The 19,188-nt window shown below is 47.5% G+C and overlaps 1 protein-coding gene across 1 annotated transcript in view; it reads right to left on the bottom strand.

The window, feature by feature from the left end:
* Window positions 1–6,869: 6,869 nt before the first annotated feature.
* LOC119255193 (DPY30 domain-containing protein 1-like) overlaps window positions 6,870–19,188 on the bottom strand; it is a 14,294-nt gene continuing 1,975 nt past the window's right edge. Inside the window, 4 exon segments of the mRNA XM_037522142.1 lie at window positions 6,870–7,028; window positions 7,772–7,949; window positions 12,167–12,287; window positions 12,825–12,858. Of these exon segments, the coding sequence (XP_037378039.1) occupies window positions 6,870–7,028; window positions 7,772–7,949; window positions 12,167–12,287; window positions 12,825–12,858 (492 nt within the window).

Genomic DNA, 19,188 nt, shown 5'->3' with positions numbered 1-19,188 from the left:
GGCATTGTTTTAAGTACTTCCCATCTATTAATTCATTTGATCCTTTTGACAACTCTGTAAGATAAGTACTCTTACCTTTTACAAGTAAATTTTGATTTTACACATACAGGAAATGAAGCTCAGAGAAAGGATTTCATTTGAGCAAGGCTTAATGAGTATTGACATTGAGCTTGAGATCTGGTGCAACAGTTGTGAGGTCCTTGTTCTTAACCACTAAGCCATCCCGCTTCTTGATGTGATTTGAAGTGAACCCAGCTCTGCTCCTGGAGGGTATTCATTTTAGCATTATAATAACAGCAAACGGTCGTCTAAATACTTGACAGCTAGGGGTTGGCTAAATAAAATCTGCCTTTCAAATGAAACAAGAGCAAGCTAGATAGATGTTAAAATTCACATTGTCAAAGAATACTCAATGAGATGGGGAAATGTTGATGATACATTTTTAAGTGAGAAAAGCTGTTTTCAAAACTATGATCCCAAATAAGAAAAAAGGAACCTATTTGTTATTATTCACATGTGTGTGTGTTGGCAGACGGTCTGGCTTCTGTGAGCATTGCTGTCACGACCACCAGGTGCCTTGCTCATCCTCACCTCGCCCAGCTTGCCAGCCCATCCTCTCGCCTCTGTCAGTCTGGAGTGATCATCCCTCTGCCTCGCACTGAGGTTCTGGCTGCGTATTTTAAAAAGGTAAGAAGGGTGCTGAGTGAGTTCTCCACACAAGTGCCACAGTTTCCCTTCAAGTCAATCCAGGAACTCTCTCTACCAGGCAGGAATGTTGATGAGTGGAAATGGTTGGGTAGAACTTATAGGAGGAATATTTTAGGTAAACAGTGCCACTTAAGAATAGGTGTGATGCTTCTAGTAATCTACCCAAAGGACACAAAAACACTGATTCAAAAGGAAACCTGCACTGCTAGGTTTTATTGCAGCACCACTTACAATAGCCAAGATATGGAAACAACCTAAATACTAAAAAACAGATGAGTATGGGCCTCCCTAGTGGCACAAGGGGTCAAGCACTTCACTATGAAGCAATCTGCAGCCTCTGCAGCATGAGTTTGATCCTCGGCTGGCCAGGGAGCAAACCACATGGTGCAGCAGACCTCTTCTGTCTCACCCACTGCTCTCCTCAGCAGTGTGTTTCAGTCAGTCTGCCTGTTCTGCTCCTCACTCTGTCTCTGGTGAATCCTCTCACCTCTCTCCCCCGGCATCTCTGACCTGTACTCCAGCTCTTGTATGCATGAATAAATAAATGTTTTTAAAAAAACAAACAGATGAGTGGATCAAGAAGATGTGGTATATATACACAATGGAATACTACTCAGCCATCAAAAAGACAAATCCCTGCCATGTGCTGCAACATGGATGGAGCCGGAAGGGATTATGCTAAGCAAAATAAGACAGAGAAGGAAAATAAATACCGGATGGTCTCACTTATATGGGGATTATAGGGAAATTGAGCAAAGGATCAGGAAAAAGAAAGGGAAGAACACAAGGGACTATGGTGCTATGGTGCTGGGAGAATTATGGGGAATACACCTGAGGGGAGAAATCAAACATTGTACAAATATTGAACAATGATGTAAGGAAATAAAAAAAATTAAAAACAAACAAACAAAAAGAGAATAGGCATGGTGGAGAGGCTAGGTCCCTCCAATGTAGGGAATTCTGGAAGGGGGGTATCCTGCTTTTTGGACTATGGAATGTAGGCCAGTCCCCCACCCCTGGAACCAATACTTTACATTGCAAGCTCTGAGCCCTAAGAAGATTCAGAAGCTCCACTCAGAATCCCCTTGATTTTCTGTCCTACACTTCACCCTGGCTCCATGTCCATGTTCAGGCAAAGCCCAGAACTGACTGCTTAGAAAACTATTTAATTGAGATTCCTCCTACGGTGCTTATTTCTGTCTCAATAAGGCCTTGGCATGCTATGGGTAGCTAAATATATTGGCTGTTTCCTCTCCAATGCCAACCTAGTTTTTTAAATGTTCCCAAGTACATCTTCCCAGCTTCCCCTTAGAGAGAATTTGCAGCATTCATCCTCTGTAATGCAGAGTAAAAAACTGAGCAGAAGTTAAGCTTACTTAGAGACAAGAAAACAGAGGAGGATATATCCGGGCAGGAGAAGTATCTGGATTCACACATCCATGTGTCCATTCAGAGAGTCTCTATGGCGTCCCCCTGAGTTACTGGCACTGTGCTAAGTGGGGAGATTACACAGATCTGAGGACTCAGACGTGGGCCCTGCCACCTGTACCCACGGCGAGTGCTAACATGGAGGACACACAGAGCAGCAGAGGGAGGGCCTGCAGTGTCCTGTGGGAGAGGACATTTCTCTAAACAGCTTTCCTCCCTGTCCTAGAAGTACTTAGAGACTGAGGGGATGGGCCGGGCTGAAGAGCCCACAGAAACATGGGGAGAGATGGAATTTATGTGCATGTCACGTTAGTTTGGGCTCAACAGCATGGGTGCCTTTCCTAATAGAATTAATTCTTCTGCTGGATTTGGTACCTGGCTCTAAAGAGGTTGTGTATACATTTATTTTTCCTTTCTAAGGTTTGGTTTCTTTATCTTACAGGTATATCCATATATGTTATAAACATTTTTAGGGCCACAAAATCCCTTTTGTAAACTGGAGCATATATAGAATCTCAATATATAAGACCAATAATGTGGGTGAGCAGGTGGGAGACTCCAGATTAGTCCTGGCCTACCCCCCATTCATTCCTCACGGAGACCCCTCATGGGGATGCCAGGGGCCCCTAGTTGCAATTGGAATCCATGATTGAGATGGCACCTCAGCCTCCCTGGCCTGAACCCTCTCCTCTTCCCCTCCATTTGGACCTGTAGCTGCTCCTGCCTCCAGGAGGAGCCCGCACTTGCAGCCTGGGAGCTGCAGTGGAGTTTGGTGGGAGGTGATCTCAGAGGGCTCGGAACCCCCATGTCCAGGGAAGGGGTCAAGCCCTGTTCTGTGGGTGAAGAAGGTAGGTTTTCTTCTGAAAGCAGGAGTGCTGGTAGCCCAAGGAGGAAGAACATTCTGGCAGCACGTTATGGATGGCTCTGGCCCCATTTACACATCAAGTGCTCCTGGAAGATGATCTGGGGACAAGGGTCCTCATTTTCCCATCCTCTTGGTTGGACAACCACATCATATATGTCTACAGACACATTTCCACCTGTCAAAGTCTTTGGCATCTGAAACAGGGTTTACTTTCTGGGGTATCGATAAGGTAAGGCAGGAAATGATCTCCCCATTTCATAGGTGAGGAAACGGAGGCCCAGTGTGATTGTCTCTCCCACAAAAGAATTCTGACACTCACTTTTGAGTCTGTTGTCTATGCCCAAACCTTGTCAGACTCCTAAGCAGTTCCTCCTCCTCGGGACTCATTTTGTTGATGTATATCAGTTGCTCTGTGTTTCTTTACCTGTTTCCTTCCGCCCCCACCCCCCACACACAAATCTACAGTTCGATTTCCCGAACTTCTTGTCATTGCATAGAAGGAAACAGAATTAATAGGGGGCCATGAATGAATGATGCACAAGAGTTGTTGCCAACTTCTGTCTCTGCTGTGCTTTGGTAATCTTGCCAGGAAATTGGAGGGTGGACATGAGAATTTTAGAGTGAGGGTGATTTAAATCCTGGGAAGTCTATAATTCTCTAAATCTTATTAACGTTGGGGCTGAATTCCAAACATTCCTCTGGGTCTGTGTGTGGATGCTGTCAGCCTTTCCTAGCAGCTTCTCCACTGGCCTGGAACCTTCTAGGGCATTCCAGGTCCCCGTGCTTCCCCCTGCTCCCAGGACAGGCCTGTAGTCAGGCATCTTCACACTCTGCTTCCATCTGGAACTCTTTTTGTCAGTTCCTGATGCTGGCTGCCTCTGGGCTTGCTGTTCCAGTGCCCAGAATCCCACATGGCTCTGCCAGCCAAAGCCACAGGAAGCAGCATCAGCAGATAAGGGTGCCCTTCTTTGGAGGCAGGATGCATGGGCAGGAGGACCTGTCCCAGGAACCTCTGATGAGTTATTAAAGATAACTTAAAGAGGGGCCTCCTTGGTAGCCTAAGGGTTAAATCTCAGCTCTGTCACCCCTATGGCCTGAGTTTGATCCCTGGCCAGGGAGGTGACCCACATTTGCTGCAGCAGACCCCTCCTGTCTCGCCTGCTGCTCCTCTTAGCAGTGTATTTCAGTAGATCCCCCTGTTCTGTTGCCCTCTGGTAAATCCTCTGGCCCCCACACCTCTGGCCTATACCCCAGTTCTTCTACTAAATATTTTTTTAACAAGATAATTAAAGAAAGGTGGTGTAGGGGCAGGATGACACAGGGCAGGGTCTCTATGATCCAAGCAGACGGGGTTAAGGAGGAGTCCTGGAGCCCTTGGTGGCTTTTGGAGGCTTTTATTGGGATTTTACTGGGTACACGGGAGGCAGGGGTACCGGGGGGCTGGGAGGCTGGTAGGCCTCCCAGCCCCCAGCAAGTCTTCACTCTTTCTGGGCTCTCCGGCCTTCTCTTGTGGCCTCTGCTTCTCTGCTGTTCCATTCTTTCGTTCTTTTTGCTTCTTTGCTCTTGCTCTACTGGCGTCCCCGTGACGCCGCCCTTATAAGCCCAGTCTCTCAGCACAGGTGTATGCACTTATGCATGCCCGCACCCTACTCCAGGTGCCCGCCATCAGGCATGCGTTCAGGACCGCAAGGATCCATCACCAATCCCAATGGTGGGAGGGAAGAAAAGCCTGAAAATCACGTACCCTAACAGGAAGGGCCTTCCTGTTATCAAAACGTATTTTTATGTATGTCATCTATGTACCTAGAGAAAAACCCAAATATATGTCTTCGTTTGGGAAAAAAAGAAAGAAAATGCACTGGAAGACGATGTTTGGCATAGACACAGAGGAAGGATATTGTCAAAATCCCATAAAGAACATCTCCACGTGTTCTTAGGACGCCGACTGTCCATGGACGCTGGAACAAGGTAAGAGGAAAATGGAATTCAGTGGAAGTGGAGCCAACCCTGCCTCCAGAGCTGTGCATGCCCTGCAGGGCCTTGCCTGCTGGCTCCTTAAATGTGTCCAAAACCCACCAATGACTCTCTTTTCCAGATACCCCCTGGCCCACCCTCCAACTTATCAGTCTCCTGTGTTGTTGCTATACGTCCCTTGCCATGCTGACTCAAGCCAGGAGTCACCCTCAGCCCCTCCTCCCTCATCCCCCACCTCCAAGCAGGGGGAACCCCGCCATTCCCTCCTTTGCTGACCGATCTCCTACACCCACTGCCTCTTGTCTGGGGAGACAGGAAGCCATAAGTGTTCCTTGCCGTAAAATCTGATCTCATGATGTCAGAACCCACAACTAACCCACTGCCCATGACATCATGGCTGGCTGCCTCCGCCTGGCTCCCAAGGGCTCCACGCCGTGGCCCCGCACCCTTCCAGGCTCCCTCCCTGGCTGCTTTTCTCTCCCTAGTCTCGCTTCGCCTTCCCACTGTCCCCCACACAGGCCCATTTGATTTCTGCCTGCGCACCTGGGCCTGCAGTCCAGCCTCATTCTGCCCCAAACTACCAGTTCTTCAAGGCCCGCGTCCCTCTTACGCCCTGGCTGCTGTGTGTTTATTTTCAGCCGAGCACTCATTGGACCCTTTATTACGCATTGCTAAGTGTGTCTTTCCAACACGGCTGTAATCTTGGTGGTAAGGGCGTGGTCATACCTGTTTTCTTCATGGCTCTGCAGCACCCAAGCAAGGACGTAGGGCTGGGGGAGACATCCAGGGCTCTAAGACATGATCTCACGAATCCTTCCAACCTTAAGAACTGGATTTGGGGGTCTGTATTTTGTAGATGAGGAAACTGAAGCGCAAAGAAAATATTTTCACATCCACAGTGACAAGGAGCTGAGTCTACTTGATACCAGGGTCACTTCATAACAAAGCATCTGTTACCACTCCCTGTCTCTATTCCAAGGTGGGGACAGCCGCTCCTCAGGGAGTCCTTCCAGGACCAGTGGTCCCCACGCCCTCTTCCCTGGACTCCCCGAGCACTCACGCCCCACACGGGATTCCCTTCTCCAGGAGGTCACCTGCTTCACAGGGGAGGGTGTTGTTGGCCTGTTGTTCCACTTCATTCCCAGTGTCTCTAACAGCTCCCAGCATGTAGTTTATATTCAATAAATATTTGTTGAATGATCAGAAATCAAAAATATTGGGAGTGTGGATTCTACCTGCTGGGGGAGAACGTGAGGGGCACAGGGTCCTGCTGCCTGCCGGGCGTGTCTGCGCAAATCTCCCCAAGCAGCATTTCAGCTTTCATGGCCCCTTCTTGTGGGTGCCCCGAGGCAGGTTATGACTTGCACGGCCATGCGGAAGACCTGGGGGATGTGCTACAGGGGGCATGAGAGCTCGAACTCACCCAGGCCCCGTGCCCACCACAGTAGGTAGAGCAGACCCCCCCACCAGGACTGTGCTTCTTCCCCTGGGCATGGAAGTGTGTGAGGGGGGGCATGAGAGACCTCCCTATAAACTCTCCCTGGCTTCATGCTTTTTTAACCCGTGAATGGCCCTTCCCTGGAAACATCCCTGTTTATGACATTGTGTCATAAAGAGCTTAATTTTCACCTTTGCAAAAGAGAGCACCAGTGACTTTGGAGAAGTCTCACTGGTGCTGGGGTGCTGGGCTAGGGAATCGGGGCCAGATTCCCTCGGCTTTGCAGATGTCTCTGCAGCTGCTGGTTTCCCTGGAGGGAATGTTCAGATGTCCGGCTAGGGGTGTCTGGGTGGAGGTGTGGGATTGGTAACAGTTTCTCATGCAAGGTGGGCTCCCCTTTGTGGAAGCACCTCGCTCACAGGCAATGCCTCACAGAGAGCAGGGATCCCAGGTGCCCTAAAAGACGGGCTGGTGGAGAGAGCCTGGAGGCCCGGATTCTGGTCCCAATTCTTCCAGGCCAGCCTCTTCCCTGCTCTGAGCCTCAGTGTCGTCTGGAGTATAAGGCGCTGGGCCCTGTCTGGGAGGCTCCTTCTCAGAGGCTTGTGGGAGCGAAGCCTATGAGAAGAGCAGCACGTAGCAGAGCAAGCACAGCTGGCTCCCTCCTGCCCTTGGGCAGGTCCCACAGAGAGATCGTGGTCCTTCTTTCCTGCCGGGGATACCTGCGTGGAGCTGACATCTTCTGGCTTCTAGAACTGACTCTGAGGACCCACAGCAGGCTCCATCGGTCCACACCGGCCCTGGGGACTGCCAGGGACAGGAGGCTGAACAGAGTCACCAGGGACAGAGGTGACAGGGGGAGGAGAGCCCAGCGGTAGACCCAGATGCTGGGGTGAGGTGGGGGCTGGAAAAGTGGGACAAAGAGAGACACTGGCTTTCCCTTCCCGGGCCAGGGCATGTTGCTTCTGGGACACAGCATGATGTTGCTTAAACCCACCAGTGTCCATCTGTCCTTCCTGAGCAACCTGAGGCTGTCAACATCAGGGTCTGAGGAGTCCCCCAAGAATGGATCTCATTGGTCCCTCTCTGTGGAGGTTTTAAAACATGTCCCCCCGATTCTTAGACCCCCCGCTCTCCATGAGAGGTGGATCTGTCCCCTTGAGTCTGGCCTTGTGACTTCTGGACACATGAATAGAGTAGATGTGGCGCCTGCCAGAGCCTGGGCCAGGCCTTCTGACGCTGGCAGCTTCCTCTTCCTGTCTCACGGGATGCGGCCCTGGGAACGCAGCCACCACCTAGAGGAAGCCAGAGCAGCCCGGAGGGGAGAGGCCGCGTAGAGAGGAACCGCGCTGGAGCCTCGCCTGGCCGCGGGCCCGACGGCACCACCGTGCCAGCCGCCTGCCCGGCGAGGAGCCATCCTGGGCGCCCACCCCGCGTGCCAGCTCACGGCAGGTGGAGCCCACAAGCGCATCCCTCGCGCCCTGCTTGCCTGAAGGCGAGGCATACTTGTTGCTTTTACGCCATTCACTTTGTGGGGTGCTAGAAAATAGAAAATCAGCATAGGGTGCATGGGAAGCCAGGCTCTCAAGACCGCCCAGAAAGTCGCTTATTATATTTTTCTCAGACCAGCGAGCACCCAGCCGTCCTGTAGACCCTTCCTGGCCAAACACTCTGAATGGAGGTGATGACTGGCAGGACTTTTGTTCCTGGAAGTCCGTTCTCTTCTCGATTCATCTCTTCCTCACAATCCTGGAGCCCCACCCCCTGCGATTTTCACCTCTTCCAGGGTGACCCCTTCTTCCCAGCACCCTCTGCAGGCTCGGGGCTCGGGGACTTGAGTGCGGGACCCCTGGAGGTCTTGGGGTGTTGGGTGTGTGCAAGTGTGTGCGCATGTGCGCAGAGGATGCGCTGTGATCCCTGGAGGTGGGTGGAAGGTAGTGCAGGAACTGACTGTTTTGATTGCAGATGTTTTTGGTGGGTGGATTGGAAGCTAGCCGTGCTTCCTTAAAGATCTTTTAGAATTAAAATCAACCTTTTCTGGTTTTCCCATTCTGCTTTTTTTTTTTTTTTTTTCCAAATTTTCTGCAATGGACACAAATTGCTTTTGCAATGAAGGAAATAAAACTCACTTCCAATTCCAATACTCAGAGTTCACCAGAATTCACATTTGGTGAATTTCTTTTCAGCCTTTCATCTGTACTCAAACATCTCATGGATATTTGAGATCAGGCCAGAACACAGTTCTCTGGGTTGACTTTTCACTGTACTTTGCATTTTAAGAGTCTCTCAATAAATGTTTTCCCAAACCTGATTAATGTGTTCAAATATTAAAAAAAAAGGGTTTAGTGATTTCATTTGTTTAACATAACGTTATTTAGGCTCTTTATTTATATGTATACTTATGCTCTATCCTAATACATGATATTTATTAGTAAAATTATTGTTTAACATAACAAATATGTCAATATATGTTTGCATATCTATTTATCTTTGCTTCCTAGAAGTGGAAGTTCCAGGTTAAGTACTATGAACATTTGGGGGGACTCCTGATGTGAGTAGAAAAGGACAGACCCCATCCCTTCCGAATTATCTGCTTGGCTTCAGGAACTGTCTCCTGTCGGGGAATCTCTCAGGCTTTGACACCCAAGGGAGGACCAGGGTGGAGAAACCATGTGAAGGCATGTGAAAAAGTTTAGAGCTGGTGGGAACAAAGCTCCTCAACTTAAATAAATTTATAGATAATTGAATGATTAGGAAATAGTTTTATTTTTGGCTCAACAATACAATGAAGGATTGCCACTTGGGGAGATGCCTTCTGTCCATTACCCCGTTTGATGCTTCTGAGGACGTGTGTTCTTGCTATTCCTGTGTTTAGACGAGGGGCTCCATGAGGTTAGATAAGCTGTCAGAGTCTCACAGCTCGTTAGGGGGTCAGGCGTCAACATGGAGCGTCCTACTCACAGCAGTGAAATGATCCGCCAGCCTAGCCCCTGCATTTTCCATGGCAGAATGGAGGCAGGTGGAAGACTCTGGTGCCCTCTTACTCCCTGTCCCAATTTGCTCTTTTCTCTTTGAATGAGAGGGACCGAGATGAAGACTTAAGGAGCCCTTTCTCCATTGTCACAGATCGGGACGCCGTCCCGGAAGTTACAGAACATCATTCCCTGCAAAATGTCTGCCTTCCGTGGAAAGGATTAGAATATGAGGGCTTTCCACCCTGCCTGAGCGACCTCTGAAAGACCCTGGCAGGGAGAGGATTTCGTGGGTTTCTGGGGAGCCCTGAGTGGCTGTTCTGACCTGCATTCTTCCAGCATGTGTTGTCTAGGAGCATAAGCCTGAGGGTGTGCAGTGAGGGGAGGGAGGGTGCCGCTGGCAGGGGGACCACGGGAGTCCAGCAGATCAAGGAGTATTAATAAAGTGGCCGCTGGCTGTGAGGCCTGCCCCGAGTCTGTCTTGGGAAGGAGCCCAGAGAGCAGCCAAGGGCAGAGGGATGTGCTAGACGTCCACATCCCATGTTGAATGCCGGCATGCTGCAGGAGTCTGTGCAAACCCTCATGCTCCTAGCCACTCAATTGTACCTCTTACCTCTTCAGATTTCCTTTGCAAGATTTGTCCTCTGGAGAGCCACCCCAAGTGAACCCCTGTTGCTCTGTTCAGATGCCTCATTCCTTTCCAAAGCTTCATCTGGGGGTGGCATCCAAACTATTTAAAAACAATGAATCTAGCCCTAGATCAGTCTTAACAGATAGCCAACTCTGAAGGCAGGAGCAGCTTCCACAGGTCCTCTGCCCAAATAAGTGTTAACTCTTCAGTTGCTGGACTCAGGGGAGGTTTGCAGGTGTAGGGAGAGAGAGTGGGGTGGCCAGGGCACTAGTGGGGTGCAGGGTAGTGGCTATTTACCACACAGCGCAGATATTTTCCAACATTTTAACAACTAGTGTGGTTGTGCCTGGGTGTGCATGTATCTGGCTCAGCTCTGCCCAGATGGAAAAAAATGGAGGCTTGTCCATAGTTTCTTAGAGATGTTCAAACGAGTCTTTCCTGACCCCTCAAGGGACACACACGCTCCCAGGTCCTCCTCTCTATCCCCACACAGAGCCCAGAGTTGGTCTCTAGAGCCAGGGTTCTACAGTTGCTGAGCTCCAGCTCATCACAAACCAGCTTAAAATGCCCTGAGGGGTCGGTCTTCAGCCTCCCATGGCATCTGCACTCCTTGATGCCTCTTTCCCCCATGGCAGGTGGTCAGTTAAAGGTGGGTGAAAATTTTGATTTTGGCGGTGGATTAAATTCCTATTTGGTAATTTAAGACCTGCAGTTCTTGAAGGCAGTGTGGCCAACCAACAGTCTCTCTCCCCCCAGGGATCTGACTGTGCCTCATTTTCTCAGTGAGGATAATTGACTGAGATTCCAAAAGCTGGAATGCCAATCTTGGCTCACAATTCATGGCCTTGGGTGAGAACTTACCCTTTCAGGGATTTGATTTCCTGGAAAATAGATCTGGTGTAGCTGATCTTGCAAGCCCATTCATTTTTTTGAATATGATTCAGTGGTTGCCTTTCTCTGCTGCAGCAATGGCACATTCGTCATGGTTACAAAAGGGAAGGGAACCAGATGGTTTGGGTTCAAATGCCAGTTGAGCAACTTGGCTATTATTAGCCTTGGGGTATTCATAGGGTGCTTGTATGAGTTAAGTAACATCCTCGAGTGTTTAACATGCTTGGTCCTTAGTAAACTGTCAATAAACATTATCTATTTTTGCTGCCTCCAATTAATTATAGGTTTCATGAAGGCTGGGCCTTACCTCTGATCCCCAAAGCCCTCAGATTCTAATCCTTAGCTCACCATCCCTGTGAACCTCTGACCACCAAAGTCTCTGTCCTGTATCAAAAGGAATGGAATTAACATCCACTGAGGTTTTACTCTGAGCCAGACCCTGTACCAGATGCTTCCATACACTTTCTCATTTCCTCCTCCCAACATGGCAAGAAACAAGGACTATTTTCCACTCACTTTACTCCACAGAAAATGGAGGCCCCAAAGGAGGAGAGCTGTACCACTGCCCAGTGGTAGGTTATGGATTCAGACCAGGTCTGAAAAGCCAAGGGCTCCAAAGCCCTTGCCAGGGTGAGCAGAGGGGACGCCCCAGGAAGACAGCACCACATCAGCCCAGGTTCCCCTGGGCTGGAAAGCTGACACCCACGCATGAGAAGGAGGCCATTTGTGGGCCTTTCATCACCCTCTTCTTTCTTTCTTTTTAAAGATTTATTTATTTTGCATTCAAGAACTGGAATGTAGACCAGAGGTGTGGGGGGTAGGGGGTTAAGAGTATTCACCTCAGTGGGGAACAGAACAGGCAGACTGACTGAAGTACACTGCTGAGGGCAGCAGCGGGCGAGACAGGAGAGGTCTGCTGCGCCATGTGGGTAGTTCCCTGGCTGGGGATAAAATTCATGTACAGTGGCTGGAGATAGCTTGATAGTGCTGTGTCTTTAACCCCTGCGCCACCAGGGAGGCCCAATCTCCCTCTTCTTTCAAGCCAGGCTTACAGATCCAAATGTAACAAAGACAGAACCTTGTTGATAAAGCCCTCTTCCCTGGGAAAAGGAAGATTAAAAAAGAGGAAAAGAAGGGAGAGGAAAAGAACAGAGGGAGAGAGTGGGAGGGAACAATATTTTGATAAATATTTTCTGTTAATAAATTCCATTTTGTCTCTAAAATGTTTGCCAACTATCTAAGCAGGAAAATTTTTCACATACCAGGACAAAGCGTCGCCGAAAGGCCTCTCCCGCCGTCGCTCTGCCTGCAGCCCCTGTTTCCATAACCTCCCAGGAGGCAGCCTCTCCTGGATGCTGATGGTCTTCCCGTAGGAAGATCTGTCTTTTCCGTGAAGGAGATTCAGGGAGCTTTAGGCAACTCGATTCCCAGCTTGGGGACAAGGTGTCCTAGAAGCTCTGCAGGCCTTCGTGTGTCCAAAATTCTCTTCCCTTCTCCTTTCCCTTCTCTCACCCTCTCTCCACCCAGAGGGTAGAAAATGTCCACCTCGCTGCTTTCCTGCTTGTCTTCCAGGGCCCCCACCTCTCTCCGTCAGAAACTTCTCTCTCCTACCCCCTTGCACTTTAGTCCTTTCCCTCCATCTGTCCAAACTTGTTAGGTTGTGAAGAAATTCTCAGACGCTCAGTGTCATCTTCCTACTCCCCCAACACTGCGTCTTCATGCCTGCATTCATTCATTCTGCAAATTTTACTGGAGGGCCATTGGGAGTGTGTCCATCTTTGAAAAGTCCATGAAGTCCTGATATTGTGTTTGGAGAAAATTCTAGCTAGTGCCAAGGACTTGTTCCTTTTGTCTTACTGAATTGGCTTGGGGAAAAAAACCACTTGAAGATCCTATGGGCACAATGGTGCCCAAACTTACCATTCAGGGACTCCTGAAGCCATCTGGGGAATATCTGGATGAAAAGGAGAGACATCGTCTAAGCCAATCTGCCAAACTGGAGAGAAAATGTGGATCTAGTTAAAACTTAAATGAGGCCAGAGTGTTGATTATTTTTCCTCCTGATGGACCATCTTTCTATCTCTAGCTCAACTTTTCCTTTCTGTGCTCGAGAGAGGCCGGCTTCATTCATGCAAATGAGGAGGGCGACATTTAACATGGCTGCTGTCTCAGAAGGTATCATGTTCACTCTCTGATGGTGTTAAATTACTCTTATTTCTTACTCTGATGGACTTTGGAGACTTTTTATAAGACCTCATAGTTTCTTATTCTGTTAGGTAATAGAATCAGGACCATAGATGAGCAGATGTCCCTCAGGTCATTGAACCCAAGGACTTGCCTTGCTGGGACTTGCTGTTTGGTGGAAGAGAGATGTGAGACATTAATATGGGTGGGTCAGTGTAATGTAGCTCTTGTAGCAAAAGCCAGCTCTACTCTTTCTGATTTGGCACTTTGTCCTTTGCAATTGAATGGTTGTTTTAGCATATACTCTTTGACATTGCAATTCTATTTCTCAAAATTATTCTATTTATGTGTGAAATAGCGCCTATGTGTGGTTGTTATAGGAGTGTCCATAATAGCAAATTATTTAAAATATACCTGGAGTCCACGAGTAGGGTATTAGTTAAACATAGAATGGTACAGACACATGATGGAATTCTACCCAACTGTAAAAAAAAAAAAAAAAAAAAAAGAAAGAAAAAGTTCTTTTCATGCAGTCATGAAATAATCCCTAAGAAACATTACTTTATTTTTAGATTTTTTGACATTATATTTAGAGATACTATTTTTTTTCCTTTTTTAAAAAAATTTATTTTTGCATAGAAGAAGTAGGGTGTAGGCCAGAGGTGGGGGCAGTGAGAGGATTCACTAGAGATACAGTAGGGAGCAAAACAGGCAGATCCACTGAAATACACTGCTGAGGGGAGCAGCAGGTGAGCCAGGAGAGGTCTGCTGAGCCATGTGGGTCATCTCCCTGGCCAGAGATCAAACTCCGGCCAACGTGGTGTCTATCAACATGGACACTATCACTGTCTCAGTGATAGTGCTGAGACTTAACCCCTAGGCCAACAGGGAGGCCCAAGAGACATTCTTGAGAGAAAAACAGCAAAGGGCAGAATTTAGTGTTTTTTGTGTTATTGCTTTTGTAAAGAAAAGGAAAATTGTGTGTGTGTGTGTGTGTTTGTGTGTATGTGTGTGTGGTGGTGATGGTGGTGGTGGTAGTAGAGGAGGGGTTGCTTGTAATGTGCAGAGTATCTCCCAGAGGCCACAAGAGAGGATACAAGTTGAAAGGAGACTGTTCACTCAATCCCCTTTTGTACCTTCTGACTTTTAAACCCTGGATGTATTACTTCCAATATTTCACTTTACTTCAAGAGGAAGAACAGAGGTTGGTGGGAATCCTGGAAAACTGAACTTGGATGCCCTTTATCAAGCAAGCAACTTTATCCATCACTGGCAGGTTTGGTATCGCCAAATCTTCCAATTTTTAAAGAGAAATTGTGAATAATGTTTAATGGATCTTCCAATTTAAAATGTTGGCTCTATTAAAAAACCATGGGCAGGATGAGGAAGGTTCACAAGCTGAGCCCATCCGCATGTGACCCTGTGGTGGGAACTCCAGGATCCCTCAGGAGGCTGCTGTCACTACTTGGGGAGAGGTCATCAAGATCACCCGGGTCAGGGCTGGCAAGGACAGGACAGAGGAGTAGAGACTAGGTGTGTGGAGGTGAGTGGGCCAGAAACAGCAGGATCCAGTGATAATTGAATGGGAACATAAGAGAGAAGGAGAAGTGGAAGAAATTTGGATTTTCAACCTTGAGTGGTTTGGAAGAGGGAGTGATTTATAGACAAAATGGATTGAGAATGGTTCTGAAATCAGGAAGACATGGGATCTCACCCCTTTTCCACCGTTTAGGGTAAATTTAGGGTTATCTTATCATTACGTAGAGATAGTAAGAGACAGTATCATAATATTGAGTATTAAATAAAAAGAATGGTATCATTTATTAAATACATAAAATGTGTGTGAAGTGATAGTAAACAAAAACAATACATGCCAGTGTTTCTGGCATTTCATTTCATTCTCCCTACTCCCCTTTCCCCAGGAGAAGGCCTGGTGGAGCTGACTTCACTCTGGTTGTGGGACTAGGTGAGGGCTGTCGTGCAACCCCGCCCTCATCAATGAGCTTGGTGAGAACAAGTTCCGCCACTTCCACTGGGAGGGCACAGAGCTGAGGGGGTGCCATCTTGCCACCCCAGGGAGAGCGGGTTTGTGATGGAGTTAACAGGGTTGGCAGAGAGAGAGAGAAGTCTATGTCCTAGAGAATAATCAGTGCCATGCCCACTCCACGCCTGGCGCTTTCAGCTACAACCGAGCCAGTGTGTCCTCTGAAGAAACAGGAAACTCAAGCATCTCTGGACTGAGGACACCAACTGCTAAGAGGCCAATCATTGTTTGGTGTCCCAGGATTCATCAGTTTCCTTAATCCCCTGGATATTTTGTGGAGGTGGAGATGGTGTGAGTGACACCACTGAGAATTGCCCCTTCCTGCTGGCAACAGTCTTATAACAGTGTCACCAGAGGTGTTGAGATTAGTGAAAACTCAGACAGCCAAGTGTGAGTCAGAGGTGACACAGGGGGACAAAGATGCTGCCGTGACAGCAGGGTGGGACAGCATGAGGGAGTTAAGGGCTTGTTTCTAGATTCCTGAATGGGGAATCTTTGGGGCAAAGCCTGGGATTCCATGGCCTGGAGCAGCAGGCAACCAGCTCAGCTCTGCTCTCTGGTCAGTCAGGTTGGGGTCACCAGGTGCAGTGAGCACTGAAACACCAACCCCCCTGGTGTAACACATGCAGTCATCAAAAGGTTGAAGTCCTTCAGGCTGGAGAAAGTGAGGCTACCTGCCCACCTGAAATTTACCCCCAAGGGAGGGTCGGGCAGGGTGTGTGTTAAGTGTTAAGTGAATGTCCATCTTTCTTTCTAAATGATCTGGGAGAGGGGGTGTCCAGGTCCTGTTCATTTCAGTAACCTCAAAAGAACCCAGAAAGAGCCGCCACATAGAAAGTGCTAGAATAGAATGTTTCACACAGAAACAAACTGGAAGACTTTAGTGACCTGCTTCTCCTTGTCCTGGAAGAACAACCCTAACACGTGGGCCAGACTTGAGACTGGACAGTGGGACCCCAGTGTGCAAGAGGGAGGGCAAGGGAGGAGGGATGAGTGGCCATCTCAGACCTCAGACCTCCTTTCAGCAAAAAAGCAGTTCCATCTGCCTCCAAAAGCACGGGAGAAAAATGGCTACTGCAATGGCTGGGTTGGTGGATGTAAAGTTTTCCCGGGATAATAATTCAAAAGCCAAATTCAGGGCCTCCCCTCGTGGTACAGCGGTTGAATGCTGGGCTGTGAAGCTGCCCACAGCCTCTGCAGTGCCAGTTTGATCCCCAGCCGCCGGCGAGGGTCCCAGATGGCGCGCAGACCTTTCCTGCCGCACCCGCTGCTCCCCTCAGCAGTGTATTTAGTCAGTCTGCCTGTTCTGTTCCCTGCTCTGGCTCTGGTGAATTCCTACTCTGGCTCTGGTGAATTCTCTCACCCTCCCGCACTTCTGACTGTACCCAGTGCTTGTATAAATAAATAAATAAATCTTCAAAAAAAAAAAAAAAAAAAAGGCCAAATTCAGCTCTCACAGTAAATGTGATGAGCAGGTGGCCCTTGAGCAATTCAAATTAAGTTATCCATTTATTCAACAAACTTGTACCAGGCTGTGCACTGAGGATTCCAAAGTGACTGAGAAATATTTTCAACCTTCATAGACTGTGTGAATCAAGACAATTAATTACACCACTGGGTTGTACCTGTGGTGATGAGACCCTGTCAGATGGCCCCTTCTGTGGACCTGCTTCTTCATCTGGGCATTAAGTGTTCCAGATCATAAGGGGAAGGTGAGGTGATTAGATATACCTTTTGTGGGCATACTTGGAGGAGGAACTTGCACCCAGTTTGGGCTCCAAAGCAGATGCTGAGTGGTGATTCTCAAGCACTTAGTGCCTATTAGAATCAGAATCTGGTAGGGAGCTCATTTTAGAAAGGAAGTTTCTTGGGCCGACCTGGGGATTCTGATTTGGTAGGTTTGGGTTGGAGTCTCATAATGCACATTAAAAAAATATTTATTTATGCATTCATGGAAGAACTGGGGTGTAGGCCAGAGGTGTGTAGAGTGAGAGAGTTGGGAGAAGAGGCAGATTGACTGAAATACACTGCTGGGTGGAGCAGTGGGCGAGACAGGAGAGGTCTGCTGTGCTGTGTGGGTCAGCTCCCTCGCTGGGGATTGAACTCAGGCCATAGGGATGAGAGTGCTGACTTAACCCCTACACCACCAGAGAGGCCCATATAATGTGCATTTTGAAGAAGTATCTTGCCTTGATTCTGAGGCAGACCACCCATGGACCACACTTCAGGAAAAATGCTCTCCAAAGAGGTGTTAAACGTTCCCCAGCTGTCAGCCATTCACTTTGGCTGGGCAGAAGCACCCAGGAGAGAGCCTGGATTTAGCTTCTTCCCCTAGATCCAGGTTTCAGCGTTTCTCTATGAGACAGCTGGAAAAAAATTGCCATGCTACCTGTCTGTGTAACAGCAAGCACGTCTATTCACACAGCTATTCTTGATTTAGCTGTTTCAGAAGAAACAGGGTGAAACTGCAGTAGGGAGTCTAAATAGTTTCCTATTGCAAAAAGACTGAACTACCCTAAATGAGCAAGTGCGTAAAGCATTAAGAGTACAGGCTTTGAAGCCAGCTTACCGCCGTTTTAAATCTGAGCTTCTTCCCCACCTCACTGTGAGACCTGGAGCAAATTGCTTTACTTCTCTGCCTCAACTGTCTTATATGAAAATGAAACTGATAATAATAGCACCGACCTCAAGGTGTGTTACTGGAGTCACATGAGCTGTTATGGTCAAACAAGATTAATAATGAAACAATGTAAAAATGAAGAATGATGTAAAAAATATATAAAATTAAATTAAATTTAATTTAAAAAAGAAAAAAGACAAAGAAACTTAATGTAAAAAAACTCTTCAGGGGCCAGAAACCAAGAGGGAAAACTGAAAACTAGAAAATCAGTTCCTGGGTTTTGTGATTATAGTGGGAGTGGAGGAGCAGGGCGATGTGACAGCAGCTTTTAGTTTCACAGGAGTTTGGGTTTTAATACTGTGCAGGGACAAGAAACATGATCTTGAGCCTCTGGGAGGCAGGGTGTTGGCGCTGTGAAGTCCACAGAATGTCAAGACCCTGGAAGGACTCCATGCTTTAAAAAAATTAGAGACCAGAAATAATCCCCCTCTAGCATAAAAAAAACGGGAAGAAAGCTTTTTTTTATCTTGAACTGAGGCTAGGTGAGAAGGGGGAAACTCTCCCTTAAGAATTCAGAACCACTGGCATGCCTCTTTACAGGGTTTAGGGCTTGAATAAACAGCTCTTGTGCAGCCTAGAAACCTTTGCCCTAAGAAATGCCTACAATTTGGTCTCAGCCAATGATAATCTGTTAGAAGCAAACACTTTGATTATACTGATTTCTCCAGACTAAATCTCCATTGAAGATGAACTCACAATCCGAAATCACACAATACACAAGGAAACACCACGAGCAAGAACCCACAGATCCAGACAAGGATAAGATCCCCTAAAACTTAGATTATGGAACCATCACAGGAGATCATAAGCTAAGTCGGCTTAAATGATTAATAGCATAAAAGAAAGTTTCAAAACATAACAAATATCTAGAGAGTGAACAAAATCAGGTGGACTTAAAAATAAAACAAAAAGTACTTGTTTTAGAGAAAAAAAAAATCATTAAAATTAAAAACTCAAAGAATACCCTAAATAGTAGATCAGACATAGTTAAAGACAGACACGGACAAAGAATTATTGCACGTAGAGGTTAATTTAGAAACTCATCCAAATGGAAGCCAGGAATAAAAAGTATGAAAGAGATCTTAGGAGACAGTGAAGATAAACATTAAAAAGCCTACCATATATCTAATAGGCGTTCCAGAAGAGAAAATCAATGAAATGAGATGAGGCGATGTTTGAAGGGAAGGTACATGAGAATTGATAAAAGGTGAGAATGTTTAGATTCGGGAGTCACCATGAACCCTAAATCAGATTTATAAAAGCAAATATTCTTCTGGGTATACCTAGCATAACTGCAGAACACCAAAGACAAAAAACTTTTTAAAAAACCAGAGAGAAAAGATTGAGATTCATTACAGTTGAGAAAGCAGAAGGAA

Source organism: Talpa occidentalis, unplaced genomic scaffold, assembly GCF_014898055.3.
Source record: "Talpa occidentalis isolate TD23 unplaced genomic scaffold, MPIMG_talOcc4v2.1 talOcc4.3, whole genome shotgun sequence".
NCBI lineage: Eukaryota > Metazoa > Chordata > Mammalia > Eulipotyphla > Talpidae > Talpa > Talpa occidentalis.
The sequence above is the reverse complement of the archived record's forward strand: the minus strand, read 5'-3'. Positions and strand labels throughout refer to the sequence as shown.